The following is a 16,109-nucleotide window of genomic DNA, read 5'->3' on the forward strand; positions in this document are numbered from 1 at the left end:
TACTTCACCACGCTGGTCAGTGCAAGTTTGGCGAAGGCAGGAAGCACGGGAGCATAGAAGCACAGTACAACAACGGATTTTGCTGTAATGCCCTCTGTTGCCCACAACATAGCCCCGGAGTAGCCTATAATACTGTGCACAAAATAAAGGAGTGTGGCTACAAGAGGTGGAACACCCTTGTCAGGAGGAGATGCGGTGGCTTGGCCCGGCAGCGTTTTCCCCGTGACATTAGCTGTTGCCCATGAGCGTCACGGCAAAACATTACCCACGAGCAAGTCACTCCAGGCAGCACGGGGCCACAAGGACTCTGCCGTACGGTGGCCACCTTGTCCAGGTTTTTTCCCAGGATTGTCCTCTTTTTGAGGTAGCTGTCCTGGGAAATCTGTAAGTTTTCCCTGGACATAAACAACAAAAATCCCGATTTTTTTTTGTCAGTTCTATGATAACGCACCACTCAAGACAATGCACCGTGATTTGTTCCAGTTTTTTTCTTCAAATGTCAGATGAGGCAAGCCCAACTCTGACGAAAGATATATATTGAAGGAAAACTGCACATTGTACACACCTCTTCTTGGTTCTTTCGGTAAAGTCACGTAGAAGGGAAATAATAAAATAATAAAAATAAAACGTAATAAAATACAATTCTCACGACGTTTCGGCCACAACGCAAGCAGCCGTCCTCAGGTGAAGACCAGGTCTGTCGGGGAGACAGCGTCTGAAATTCAGGCAGACCTGGTCTTCACCTGAGGACGGCTGCTTGCGTTGTGGCCGAAACGTCGTGAAAATTATTTTATAATGTTTAGTTTTTATTATTTTATTATTTCCCTTCTACGTGACTTTACCGAAAGAACCAAGAAGATGAATCCCTGCAGTCACGAAAGCTTTAAATCGAAAAATTGTGCACACTTGTTGTGCGCCTACCAAGGACTCTAGTTGGATGGAGAACATCAAATAATTCACTGAAAGGGGGCATCGGAATATTTCAATTAAGGCCCAGGATTGAGGTAAATGGATGCGATTGGTTACCAATGGTCGGTTTTAAGATCGCACTCATTGCACACACAATGTGCTTGCCACAAATGAACCACAATACTTTGCTAATCTCGCCAAGGAGCATAAACCATCACGTGAGCTCCGGTCATCCTCGCGGAGGCTTTTGGCTAACCCATCGAACAAAGACGGCCACTGCATCGCACACTTTCAGATGCGCTTCTGTGGCGGTCTGCGACGCTCTTCCTTCCGATATTCGAAAGCCACTGGAGCACTTTTAAACCATCTAGATTGAAAACGAATTTCCTTAGAAACTACATTTTCAGTTTAGATTGTTGTCCTTTCCCCGCAACCTTCGATTGGCACAGTTGGCTGTGTACGGTGCGAATGAAGTTCCACATACATACATACAAACAAACGAATTTCTCGAATCAGGAAGGGCGTTCGTGAACGGATGAATACATGAACGAGGTGATACGAATATGCATGATCTACAGGCTCCTTCCACAGCTTACACAGAGTATTGTGAACTTTGGAACCTCATTTGCCAGTAGCAAAATATGTTAATTGTTTTTTTAACCCTTTTATCTGGCAAGGAGTCATGTTTGCATTGACCACAATACCTGCAGTAGGAATGCAAACAAAAAACATAACTCTGATAATGTATGCACTGTCCTTGAAGTTGATTGGTCCACACCCGAGACAGCTTTCCTTAGAGCCTAGTCTCAAATGGTGTTGGACCAGATGACGCCAAAAGGTGCACAACTCAAAAACAATGCACCATCAGAGCGTTGGAACCTCATTTGCCAGTAGCAAAATGTGATAATTATTTTTTTTACCCTTTTATCTGGCAACAAAACTGACACCTTTTTTTTACAAGGAGTCATGTTTGCATTTACCACAATACCTGCAGTCGGAATGCAAACAAAAAACATGCATTCCGACTGCAGGTATTGTGGTCAATGCAAAAATGACTTCTTGTAAAAAAGGTGTCAGTTTTGTTGCCAGATAAAGGGGTAAAAAAAACTATTATCATTGTGAACTTGTTGAGTCTGACAAGTAATTCCCGATTTCATCTTTTGTCTGCGCATTCCTCAGCATAAGCACACTTTTTATTTATTACAATTCTAACGAAGAATAAAACCACACCAAAGTAGTATATTGTCTACTGACCGTTGGTTGGGTCCTTTCATAAGCTGTTGATTAGGCACATACTAAATTAAAACTGCCTCACGCTTATAGTTAATAATGTGTTGTCATACATACACTATACGTGTCATGGTTTTCTACGAGCATCTGCTCACTGCCCATATCCCAGCCACTATTAAGTGTTTCGTTTGTTAAAGGTTCTACAAGAATATAGAGCGTAAATTGGCCCTTGCCTGTTTGCATCCCCAGTGCTTGAAATTATAACCAAGGGACCGACAAATACTGTATTCTCCAGATTATAAGATGTCCCGGAATGAAAAGTTGCACCACGAACAATTGCGCACAGCGTGAATAAAGTTGTACAAATCCAGCCACGCGCGCAAACACACTCATCACACCATGTTACAAGATGCACCTCCCAGCTTGTACTTTAACATACTGCCAGAAAAAATTACGTGCAATAATGCAGAGAAGACTGTGTTAGATTTACCCCACGTATTGTTTGCTCTGCTATTGTTATGTTTGTGTGAATTTGCTGATGGGAGAGGGACAACGGAGGGCAAAGGGATATCACAAAGGTATCTGAATTTACGTTGGCACCACTGGCAAAAAGGGGCATTGTTACGTTTTCTCTGAGCACCCCCATGAGTAAATAGTGCAATCCACTCTCCAGATGCAATGCCGAGGCCTGTGCTGGAGTGAAAGGGGAGCGCGAAAGTGGCGTGAGAAGAATAACCACGACACAGGAGGGCACGTGACTGTGGAACAACACCGGAGCGTCTTAAATTGACCGAAATTATACAATGAAGAATTGAAAATACATGCAGCTGTTTTAGGGCCATCCGCACCCAAGGGCGTTCTGCCAAAGGTTGGCTCTTTTGTTGTTGTGAGGATTTGGCCGCGGGAGAGAAACTGGAGAACTTGAATAAGAAAGAAACACAGCCGTACATATAAAGACGTGACACAAGCACTGCAATCTCCTGGCCAAGTCGCAGCCCCACAGCTAAAACACCTGGCAAGCCTTGGTGGTCACTCATCCAAGTGCACAACTAGGCTCAGCCCTGTTTAGCTTCTGACATCTGATGAAATGTGGAATATTCATGCTTATTTGATCACAGGCACGGCATAGTGTTTGTCAACTTCAGGTCCGGATGATATGACAATCGAGTCACATTTGATAGATTACCGATAAGCAAGTAGTTTCTTGCGTCGACGATCGGGAAATCACGAACAATAAAAATGCATGCATTGTTAGACGTGCGGGAAAATACTTTCACCGCGCATTTCCTGTATGGGTGACAAATCGGACTTCGTGCAATCGCTGCCGATACACCCCGTCCACAGTGCTGCGCGTGAGAAAATGCGATTTAACAATAAAAATTCACACCCCAAAATAAACTGTATTATGGATATTGATCGCGGAAGCCTACGTGTTAAACAAAAAAAAAACAAATTGACAGTCATTCACCACCGAAGGCTTAAAGGTCAGATGGGAGTAGCCATCGCCGGACGCACCTGCAGTTCCTGGGGTCACCTAACCCCGTCCGCAATGGCACAACCCCCAACGCACGGCCTGCGAATCGAGCCGTGAGCACGTGAGCGTCGGGCACCGAGATGCAGCACCGGCTTCGCTCGACGCTCCGAAAGGGCGGCTCAGTCAAGGGTCGTGGTTGGGTGACTCGGACCGTTCGTTTAACACCATCTCAGAGCACTGCAGCTGGTAACCACCGGTGATTAAACAGGTTTCTCAAGAACAGTGTCTTTATAGTCTCAGCCGAGTTACCAATCAATGCATATGACAAACAACAAAAATCCGTAATATTTAATTTAGTTTCCGCCACGTAAATTCGCCTAATCCGCAGCTGATAATTCAAATAGGTGTGATTGACATGCGGCAAACACTATTAGCGGAGCATTGAAAAGTCATACCCCCTATTGTGGATGAAGACACCGAGAGAAATTACCTCAGAAGTAGTTCTATGATGTCATCTTCCGAGGCCTGTTCTCAGACACACAATGCGAGTTCCGAACGAGAATTTCGACATCCTCTGACGCGACGCCGAAAGCACAGTTGTAACACAATTGAAAGTACAGTACTGTAGAGCAAATTAAACAAATACAAAACAAAGATGTGGCTTATGCATCTCACAAGCTGCATCTCAAGTTGAGTGTTAAGCCAAAAAAAAAGCAGCGAGTAATCTGCCAGGAGCATTCCATTAGAATGCATTGCCACCGTGCGGAGGGTGACATCTCTTACTGGAATGACTTCATGTCTGCATTGCATCTCTGGACCCTTCACTGGCTCAGTGCTGGAGGGCTGGGAGGGCTGGGAGGGATGGGAATGAGGGAAGAAGGAAGGGGGGTTCGGATGGCTAACAGGTGGAGGATGACTGGAGCTCGGGGAGTGGCTCGGAGGTGACGGAGGGCTTGTACGATACACCTCTTGTCGCCTAGATGTTCGTCTCCTTCTCGAGAAGAGCGCACACCGTGTCGGGACCTTTGCTCTCCTCCACGCGGTTGCCCAGCTGGTGGCGCTTCAACTGCGGCAGGCTCGAGCTGGGCTGCGTGAGTATGTGGAACCGCTGGCAGAGAAAGGCACCCCGGGGAAAAAAGGGTGTAAAGTGTGAGTAACAACGTGGTACGCTGGGGGAGGGGGGGGGGGAGGCTGCAAAATATGGACATAGGCCGCCCCACAAATCTGTTCATCCTCATGCATTGTCAGGGTATTAATTCTAGATTAGAAGCTATCGTGACTGCAAGGATCCATACTCTTAGTTTTTTCGGTAAAGTCACGTAGGTAAAAAAAAAATGAAATTAAAATTAATTTAATATTTTATTTGTATTAATTTTAATAAAAAAAATGTACCTACGTGACTTTACCGAAAAAACTAAGAGTATGTCAGTGTATTGACAGGGGGAAGCTGCGATTTACTGGTAAGCACTCCGCGCTATGAACTTGGCGACCCGATTTCGATTCCCGGTCACGGCTGACATCAAGCGTCGGCGTGCGATATCTGAACTATCTGAACCGGTCCTGATCACATGCAACAATGTGACTGTTCTCTTAGATGATGAATCCAAAATATATTTTCTTCATTTTCTTATTCTTCTTTCATACGGCTGCTGATGTAGACGCAGAGCAACAGCTAAAATTTCACATTCAGGTGGTGAATTCCAGACAACCTCGTCGTCATTGTATTGTATCTGACATAAACTAAAATATGTACAATGGCCATTCATCAGCTTTGGACCACTGCTCACATTGTTACATTATATATTATTTAGTTATAAGGCAGGATTTGTAACTCCGATTATCAAGGTTGGCTAAGTACGGTGCGAAAGAAGTTCAATATGCATAAATAATGACATGGCAGTAAATGTCCATAACATAGGTTTTTAGGTTAGATCGCGTAAATATATTTAAAAATATATATATTACGCAATCTAACCCAAAAACCTCTATTATGGATGATATTGGTCGCGAAAGCCTCCGTGTTAAACTGCCAGTAAATGTATTTCTGCTCCACTTATAAAACAACACACGTAACGTTTTGTCAATCCATGCCATGTGGTTTGTGGAGACTGCTCGACTATACTTCACCATGCTGCTTCGTACTGGTTGGTGAAGGGGGGTGGGAGGGGAAGTGATGTTCAGGACCGGTTCAGATATCGTTCGCAAGCTGGGGTTATAGACATAGCCAGGAATCCAATTCAGGTCGCTGGGCTCATAGCACAGCGAGCGCACGTCTCGCCGCACCATCTCTCCACAACTTTATGTGTGTACGACGAGTTACAACGTATGAAGCAAACATGAGACAGCTTTAGTGTCTGTAAGCGAGGAAGCCAAATTAGGAGTTTGTGATTTTGTTCTGGGACCTTTGCCCTGCCAACTTCTTAAACTTACCGCGTCTCTCCACAATCGCATCGGGGTTCTAATTGCCTCCTAATTAGGCAGCTCTCGGGCAAAATAGTGTAACGAGAGGCAACGAAAACGACGGCGAGAAAACTCATTTCCACTGCGTGGCACCAGGCCATCGGCGAGGAATCGCTCGGGGAGATGCCCCTAAAGAATCTAACGATGGGCTCGATTCATCGAATCAAATCGATTCTTATGCTCGCAGTGCACGCATCGAATTGTGCATGGAAGAAAGTATCATTTATAATAGATATGCAAATTATATCCAATGTGTATGCTAAACAGATCAACAAAGATTCACCCACCCCAGAAACTCGACGGATTGTCACAATACGGTGGAGAAATTCCATTGAAGGTATCGCTTATTTCTGGGTCCAATGTTTTGTAGCATCTTGTTTGTATTTTTCGTCATTAAGTGGTATTTTGTCGTATTTGTATAGTTAATTTCCTATGAGCATGATTTTTTACATTGACTTATCGTTTGGAACGGAAGCTGCACGACTGGCAAATATCTGATTGTCGCACGTACGGTTCAATATATGGGGCCAGGTCAACCGCTGGCCGCTGCGTATTCTTGTTCATGTTTTTGTTTTTTGTTTGTCGCGGTTGCACCCGATTCAAGAGCCGAATGGCTTACAGGGCTATACCTAATAAATGAACTTGAACTTGAACGTACAGTTATCGCGAGCGCACCAAACCGATCGTCACCGACGACGAATCGACACGGAGCAAAACGGTACAAACGTGCCAAAATAATTTTTAAAAAGGCGAAAACAAAATTAAGCGATCTATTCTTGAATAGAATTGTGAATATTTGTCGAATCGCACGGGGCGGGCGGGGGGGTTTGAATTCGTACATCATGCACAGGTGGCACAGCTTGGTTCATCGTGTGCCAACAAACGCTCTTGCCAACGAACATTGCCTTCCAGTAGATGGCAGTGCAACAACGCCGCGCGGCGGCCAACCGATGCCATCTGGAGCTTGCGGCCGCCGGTTGCGAAGCGCAATTACTAAATCATAGCTTGCGGCACTCAAGCGTGCACCTTCATCTGTTACTCGGCCCATGCAGCCAATTTTTCTCTGGAGGCGGCCGCTCGTTAGCGTGAAGGAACCCTAAACCGCAACCGCACAAACCCCGAGCAGCAGATGCGGACACATGATGACGATGATGCACAAGCGGAAAATGACAAAACACCCCGGCAATGTGCGGAGATTGCGGTCGCCCAGAACGGACTCGCAAAAAACGAAGGAGGCATTATCATCACCATCACCACGGCAATATACACTCCCCTGCTCCCGTCGTAATTAACTGGCTCGAACCACCTCAGTGTCCAATCATAGTCGTTGCTGTTCACCAACGTGAGCCGTACGAAGAAGTGCCAAGGGTCAGGAACACTTCAAAACAAACAACAAGTAAACCAGTAAAAACAAAGTTTTTCACTATAAATCCTTTATATGCGTGGCATCGGGGCGGCTAGAGTCCTCTCATCCTCTGGCTTGAGATGGCTGCCACCTATGGGTCAGATGATTGTCTGGCAGCATTAAACAATTGGTAATTAAATATTAATTTTTTTCCCCTAAACAGTGTAAAATTTTGGAATTTTTTTTCACGAAAATGCATTGTCACGCACAACGGGTCTGTGTGCAAAATAGTCAGCTCGATTGGATCACGGGAAGTGGGTTAAAAAACGACCGAAAGATTTGCACGGTCCTAAGCAAGCATGCGAACTTAATATAAAGGATTTAAAAAACATATCTCCTGCTAAAACTACCCGCTCGCTCCCTTGCTCGCAAGACGCCCTCGGCCCTGTCGCTAAGCGATGGGCCAGAGCTCGCCGAGGCAAAATAATGAGCTGTTCAAAAAGTTATGCGAGCACAAAGGGAACAGCCGCACGTCACAATCCCTCGTCATCCCCTCTGAAACAGCGGCACCGTTTTTTTCCGCGTGCCATTCGTGCCGGCTTCCCCGAGGCGAGACTTGAGCGCGACTTGAGGATGTTCGGTGCACTTTAGTTGCGCACTTGTGGGAATTGAAATGAGGGCACCCACTCAACATCGCTTCGTTCTTCCACGTCAAGAGACGGGGGCCGTTCCGTCTGCGAGGGTATAGAGCCAGTCAGGTTTTACAGGTAGGAACAATGTTCCACACTGCCCACCAGGGATTTTTTGTCTGTCTGTCGTGCATATTTGTCTGTCGTGCACGAATGCGCTGTCCAACCAAGTTCCTACCTGCCCACTCCGAAGGAACTTGTTTTTTTTTATGCGGCGTTGCCCAGGTGGAACGAGTGGCTCAAGAGGCGAGGGCGCCGAGCTGGCACCGCTGTGATGCCGAGTTTGAATCAAGGCAGCCGCATGCGATTGATGAGGGTTCTCACGTGAAATGTGAATAGTCTCAGCCCAGTCACCGACGTGTACATAAAAAAAAATACTTCCACATTGAACTTTGACCTCAGATGACGTTAAATGTCCTTCGGCAACTTAATTTGGATAAATTCCTTCAGTCGACGAGATCTCAGAAGTAGTTCCGTGATATCTGCTTCTGTTTTCGGACTCAACCGATTGCACTACTCTGCAAGAAATCCGAGTCGATTCTTTGTATCATGGCATGACACCTGACAGCCCAAGAGTGGTCTGTGAAGAGCATGTCGCCAATAGAGCATAGACCAAAAGGTGGTGGGAAACTGTAACGGTGGGCCTTGGAGGTCAAGTATTTACATTATTAATTTGGAGCTTTCGTGACTGCAGGAATTACTCTTTGGTTCTTTCGGTAAAGTCACGTATAAAGATAAAATAATAAATTAAATACTAGCATACGACGTTTCGATTGCAACACAAGCAATCATCATCAGGTATAAATGAAATAGAAACACAAATCTAGTATACTTAGAAATGGAATGTAATACAACAGAGAGTCGGATAACATAACAGTCAACACCCTACCTGGTTGGTTTGTTCTCTCTCTCTGTGATATCTGTCTGCTTATATGTCGGTCTATATGTTTCTGGTTCTGTGCTTTATCTCTCTCTCAAATTTAGCATTCTCGGGAAGAACGTAATCAACCAGGTAGGGTGTTGACTGTTATGTTATCCGACTCTCTGTTGTATTACATTCCATTTCTAAGTATACTAGATTTGTGTTTCTATTTCATTTATACCTGATGATGATTGCTTGTGTTGCAATCGAAACGTCGTATGCTAGTATTTAATTTATTATTTTATCTTTATTTTTTTTACACTCTGATCACCGCACGTACAATATGCTCATCGTCTCGGACGGAATGGAGCGGCATTACTCGGAACAAAAAAGAGTGAGCCCGGACTGGCTGACCCAATCTAGCGGCTCCTGTCCACCTGCAGTGTCAATGTTATTTCCGAAATTAAGTGATGAAAATACTTTTAAGTCAATGAAGTGTTTATTATTTCAGTCAATGATGACGTGGCCCCGTGGATTTTTCTCCTGGTCCTCCGGTTTTTCCCTCCACGTTTAGAATCAAAATGCGTGTAGAGTATTTGGCTTCGATAAATTTCGCCGTGATAAGCCACTTCCTTTGGCTATTATATGTGATAGCCAGGTCGCTTCTGAAAAAAATAGCTATATAGCTCAGTGGGCCTTACCTGATAAAATAAAAAAAAATTGATTTAATAGTTTCAGTATAAATAAATAAGACTACGAAAAATGAACCCGTAAAAACAAAGTTTTTCACTATAAATCCTTTATATGCGTGGCATCGGTTTAATTTTATTATTCATTTCTGTTTTTCTCGAGTAAGAGTTTCATTTTTATCACATTGGTATTTTAAATTAAATATGAATTTTTTTTTTCCCTAAAAAGTGGAAAATTTTGGAAAAAAATGTCACGAAAATAAATTATCACGCACAACGAGTCTGTGTGCAAAATGTCAGCTTGATTGGATCACGGGAAGTGGGTTAAAAAACGACTGAAAGATTTGCACGGCCGTAAGCGCGAAAGCAAGCAAGCAAGTGAACTTATTATAAAGGATTTAAAAAAAAGGGCCGACTGAATGAACACTGCGGATCTGCCACACGAGGACACGGACACACACACACGCCACGCGCTCACCTGCTTGATGGTGCCGGGCGTCTTGGCCAGCTTGTAGACCATGAAGATGGGAATGCAGATGACGGAAGAGAGGGCGAGGAACCAGCCGAGGGCGTAGCCCCACGTCGGGTAGACGTACACCTTGTTGTAAGTCAGCGGCATGTACTTGATGAGCGAGAAGAGGAAGATGCTCTGTGGAGGAGGAGGAGGCGACGCAACAATTGGGGCGGGAGGTGACGGTGCAATGCACTGGTTTCTCACCTCTGCTCAGGACGTGCGCACGCGCGCGTTCGTAGACACGTGCGCGTTGTTGACACAAAGACGTAAAAGTAATGCCGCGCGCAAAAGGTGAATTTATAGACATTCCAATGTGCGGCTGTGACTGGTGGATCGTTCCCTGTAACAAGGGCTGGGACGATTGGTAAATTAAATAGATTTATGCGATCCAAACATTGCAACCGACTACTTTTTGTTGTGGTGGAATACTCTGGCCCCTTTAAAAATGGTGGTCGTGCTGATCTCTTTACTCCCGAAGGCAGGAAACCCCCCCAGAAGCCACGCCCAGCGTGACACGGACGACGATGCCGATAACGTTACCAGGCACTGCCCATCACCTCCCGTCCAAACGTAATTTTTTTTTGTATTATCCGATTCGTCATCGAACGTAGAGTAATCGACTGCTTAAATCAGGGGTGGGGAACCTTTTTTCTGCCAAGGGCCATTTGGATATTTATAACATCATTCGCGGGCCATACAAAATTATCAACTTAAAAATTAGCCTGATATATTTGGTTAAACATTTAATTAACTCACCCCTAATGTGATGGCTGGAACTGCTTCTCTTTGGCGAGGTGCGTGATGTTAGCTGGTGTTGATGATGTTGCTACTCGCAACTGCTTTTCCAGGTTTGCTCCTAGATTTTCTTTAATTTCGAGTCCTGCCCGCATTTGCCTTGGCAGGGCCACACCAAATGATTCCGTGGGACTTGTACGGCCCGCGGGCCGGACGTTCCCCACCTCTGGCTTAAATGATCAGATAGCCCTGCTCCAGTCCTAACCATCGTTTCCTTGCGTTTCACGTGACAACACCATGCCGCACACAACTCTGGTTTTAGACCACCCACTCGCAATTGTGACCAAAGTATTTTAGACAGTTGCAGCGACAATTAAATAACCGTGGCGGTTTAATCGGAACAGTATAGCCACCATCGCTGCTGCTAACGTGTGCCTCAGCTGCGTGAATTATGACCGGGAATAGAAAAACCCCGGTCACTGGGCTTTCTTGGCGCAGTGCGCTAACCACTCTGCCACCGCTCCACCGCAGTGCTACATACATGATATTGCTTGCGTGCGTGTGTTTGTGCACAAAGCCTGGCACAAGCGCCGTGGTGACATCACCGCCACTTATCGGCGAATGGCGGTCGTTGTTGTACTCTGTGTTGATATGTGTGTGTGTATATACATGCACAGAATATAATATTCACGAATCAAAGAAATGTTTTTTTATTATGTGTTATTCGCAAGTTCTATGCCCGAGAGGAAGACCCATGGCTCAAGCCCCACCTCCCCTCCCCATCAAATCTGAGCTTCACCTCTTAACACCAAACTCCTCATGAGGGCACTTGAACTAAAGACTCAGAGAGTGACAGTTGCGGAGGCATCTCTTTGGGGCCGTCCATAAATGACGTCACGCGATTTTGGACGATTTCTGACCCCCCCCCTCCCCCGTCGTCACACGGCGTCACAAAAAGTCAGACCCCCCCCAAATATGACGTCACAAAGCTCTGCCCCCCCCCCCCTAAATAAAACATGCTTCAAATCGCTTTAAACTATTGTCATTGTAGTGCGTATTTAATGTGGCACTGCACTCTGTTGTAGGAGAAAACATTGATTAAAAAGTATGTTAAATTAAGTAGAACGTGCTGTCTATATTTATTTAAAGTTGCGCATTTTGATGTGACGTCACATTTCTCAACCCCCCCCCCCCCCCCTTGTCACACATCGTCACAAATGTCTGACCCCCCCCCCCTCCCCCATAGGTGCGTGACGTCATTTATGGATGGCCCCTTTGCCACCCTCAACAATGTTCCTGAGGTGACACCATCGCCCGATTCAGTCGAATATCTCGCCCGATATATACATTGTCTAGTATGAACAGTACGTATGTATGATACATCATTATCATTATCATCGTTAGCCATGGTCGATCCACTGCTGGATATACGTCTCCCCAAGCAATATCCATCTCTCGCGGTCTTACGACACAACAATCCCCCTTTCTCAGTACGCAAATTCCCTCTTTATTTTCCGAGATGCTCGTGAATGCAAAATTTCGCGGATAACGATATCGGCATGCGAATATCGTACGCGCGACCGTCTGCAGATGCTTCTAAAGGTTCGAGAAGTTCTCTCTATTTATCGCATCTCTTTTATCTCATTACTTTATCTTTTATCGCTTTACCTCATCACTTTACCTCATTGCTTTACCTCATCACTTTACCTCATGGCTTTACCTCATCACTTTACCTCATGGCTTTACCTCATCACTTTACCTCATCACTTTACCTCATGGCTTTACCTCATGGCTTTACCTCATCGCTTTACCTCATCACTCTATCTCCTCACATTCACTCGTCACTTTACCTCACCGCTTTACCTCATCACTTTACCTCATCACTATATCTCATCACATTCTCTCGTCACTTTACCTCATGGCTTTACCTCATCACTTTACCTCATCGCTTTACCTCATCACTATATCTCGTCACTTTCACTCGTCACTTTCACTTGTCACTTTCACTCGTCACTTTACCTCATCACTTTACCTCATCGCTTTACCTCATCACTCTATCTCATCACATTTACTCTTCACTTTACCTCATCGCTTTACCTCATCACTCTATCTCCTCACATTTACTCTTCACTTTACCTCATCGCTTTACCTCATCACTCTATCTCCTCACTTTACCTCTCTCTCTGGATGCAGTCGTATAGAGTTCCAGATTCGCCAATAGCCAAACTCGCGGATAGCAAGTTCACGAATAACGAGGGAATACTATCGTTAGGTTGCACCATTACCGGATGCATTTAAATACCACACACACACACACAAATGATGCCACATTAAGTAGATACACACAAAAGCGACAACAACAAACACCAATAAAATACCAGCGGTAATACAATCACAGCCCAAGGCAGAGACACCGCAAAATGCACAGTGGAGCACACAGTTGGAGGATGGGGAGGGAGCTCTAAGATTTGTAGATTCTAGGAACGTTGGGACAGGCAAGGGGAGAAAGGGTCACTGAATTAGTCACAATTTACACAGCAACGAGTGAGTGAGTTAAACTGGTGTGAAAGAGGCTAAAAAAATGCTACAAAAAAAAACCTATGGAAGATTTTTTTGCTTTTCAATGCAGCTTACAAATAGAATTGGCACTGGAGTTGGAACGCTGGTGCCGTGGTTAGCGCATGACTCTATTAACTGTTTGGTTCTTTCGGTAAAGTCACGTATAAAGAGAAAATAATACATTAAATACTAGCATACGACGTTTCGATTGCAACACAATCAATAGGTATAAATGAAATAGAAAACAAACCTAGTATACTTCGAAATATATGTAATACAACACAGAGAGTCTGCTAACATAACAGTCAATACCCTATCTTGTTTTAGCTATGTACTGTGTTGACTGTTATGTTAGCCGACTCTCTGTGTTGTATTGTATTATATTTCTAAGTATACTAGGTTTCGATTTAAAGCTTTCGTGACTGCAGGGATTCATCTTCTTGGTTCTTTCGGTAAAGTCGCGTAGAGAAAATTATGTTATTATGTTTTATTTTTATTATTTTATTACTTCCCTTCTACGTGACTTTACCGAAAGAACCAAGAAGATGATATACTAGGTTTGTTTTCTATTTCATTTATACCTAATGATGATTGCTTGTGTTGCAATCGAAACGTCGTATGCTATTCTTTAATTTATAATTTTCTCTTTATACGTGACTTTACCGAAAGAACCAAAGAGTAATTGCTGCAGTCACGAAAGCTCCAAAATAAGTTCGACTCTATTAATCCGGCGATCTGAGTGTGATTCTCACTTACAGCTAACATTTGTGGTGAGCGACATATGAACGAGTCCTGGTCCCTAAAACCCCAGCTTCCTATACCGACATTGACCAGCGCGGTTTGATAAAAGTAAAAATAAAAGTTAAATAAAAATTAAATAAAAATCACGACGTTTCGGAGGCAACACAAGCCTCCGTCTTCAGGTGGAACCGTCACAGCACGATAGCTGTAACAAGTGAGGTTTAATAACATCTGTGAAAAAATAACTTTGTAGCTCGGTAATAAAATAAAGATTCTGATATTAGACGTGGCTTAACTTCTTTTCCCTTGCCCGTTCTTTTTCTCTTCCCTCCCCACTACACTCCTTCCCATCCATCCCATACACTTCCGTTATCCCTAAGCACCCTCAACCCTAGCACGCCCCTGCGATCTAAATCATCCTATTTTGTCACCGTTCTTCAAACTATTTCGAGACCCTCTATAAATATTAGATTAGATTACATCTCCATGCAGCAGTGAATTGATCATGACTGCTGATGACAACGATGACGGGGGTGAGGGTGTGAGTCACGCGGGGTTCAAATGAAAGCACGTATTGATAGACAACACTGGTCAACACACTTTTTCTGGCATAAGGTATTCCAACGGTTTCAAGGTAATTTTAGGGGTGCTGATTCCAAATCTGGCAACAGTTTTTGTCTATCACATCAGGTTTTTGAGATATCAAATATTGAATTTTCAATACAAAACTGCAGAAGAAAAATATGAAATAAATGTGGATATCTACATAAAATGCTATTATATAAACACACCATCGTAAAAATACAGCACCATATTTTAACACTAAAGCAGTCACTGACTCGCAACAACTTGCAATCATAAGTGACAGAGTTAATTTCGGGTTAAATCAATGAAAATGGAGTATGCCGATAGCATAGAAATGAGATGTGATAGAGCAAATCTGAGATCAGATTTGGAATCAGCACCCTGAAATTAGTCTAAAACAGCTGCAAAAGTCCAGGCCAGAAAAAAAATGTGTTTTTTTTTACTAGTGCAATCAGTAAAATGCTGGATTACCACCGGATGTAACTTCTCTTTCTCTTCTCGTGCGTGTCCCGGCACCTGCCCAACCTTTATGAATTATAGAACAGGCAGTAAGGTGGCAAGGCCTCACTGGGAGCATAGCTTGCGATGGGAATCAAATGCGACGTGAGCTGACCTTATGCGTGGGTGGGTGGCAGCAGTGATATTACAATGCATCACTTAGTCTGCTAACACACATTCAATGATGGCCGTTGTAATGTGGACGTAATACTGCACAGTTATGGGTAAGAAAATATCTCACCAAGATGATGTTTCTCTAACCGTGAGCAATAATGAGACCTTTTTAAAAAATTCAGATACGGATTAAAAGGTCTCGTGATTCATATTCTTAGGTTTTTTTCAGTAAAGTCACGTAGGTAAAAAATTTAAATTAATATAAGTAAAATAAAACAAAATAAAAAATCACGATGTTTCGGAAGCAACACAAGCCTCCGTCTTCAGGTGGAACCGTCACAGCCACGACGGCTGTATCAAGTACTTGTATCAAGTATTTGATACAGCTGTATCAAGTACTGATACAGCTGTATCAAGTACTAAAGTCACGTAGGTACTAAAGTCAGCTGTATCAAGTACTTGATACAGCTGTCGTGGCTGTGACGGTTCCACCTGAAGACGGAGGCTTGTGTTGCTTCCGAAACGTCGTGATTTTTATTTGATTTATATTTTACTTTTATTAATTTAATTTTTTTCCTACGTGACTTTACCGAAAAAACACAAGAATATGAATCCTTGCAGTCACGAAAGCTTCAAATCTAGAATTAAGGTCTCGTGATTGGCTGTAGATATTAAATGTAGTCTGCCGTTCAGAACCGTATGCTA

The 16,109-nt window shown here is 43.9% G+C and overlaps 1 protein-coding gene across 2 annotated transcripts in view; it reads right to left on the reverse strand.

The window, feature by feature from the left end:
• Positions 1-1,933: 1,933 nt before the first annotated feature.
• Positions 1,934-16,109, reverse strand: part of LOC133351817 (sodium- and chloride-dependent GABA transporter 3-like) — a 101,231-nt gene continuing 87,055 nt past the window's right edge. For both annotated transcript variants that reach the window (XM_061567374.1, XM_061567375.1), the window contains 2 exons: positions 10,137-10,307; positions 1,934-4,721 (listed from right to left, as the gene is read on the reverse strand). In XM_061567374.1, coding sequence (XP_061423358.1) covers positions 4,590-4,721; positions 10,137-10,307 — 303 coding nt within the window. In that variant the 3' untranslated portion in view covers positions 1,934-4,589. The remainder of the gene's footprint in view (positions 4,722-10,136; positions 10,308-16,109) is intronic.

Source organism: Lethenteron reissneri, chromosome 38, assembly GCF_015708825.2.
Source record: "Lethenteron reissneri isolate LAM-NWPU_2019-01 chromosome 38, ASM1570882v1, whole genome shotgun sequence".
NCBI classification, from domain to species: domain Eukaryota; kingdom Metazoa; phylum Chordata; class Hyperoartia; order Petromyzontiformes; family Petromyzontidae; genus Lethenteron; species Lethenteron reissneri.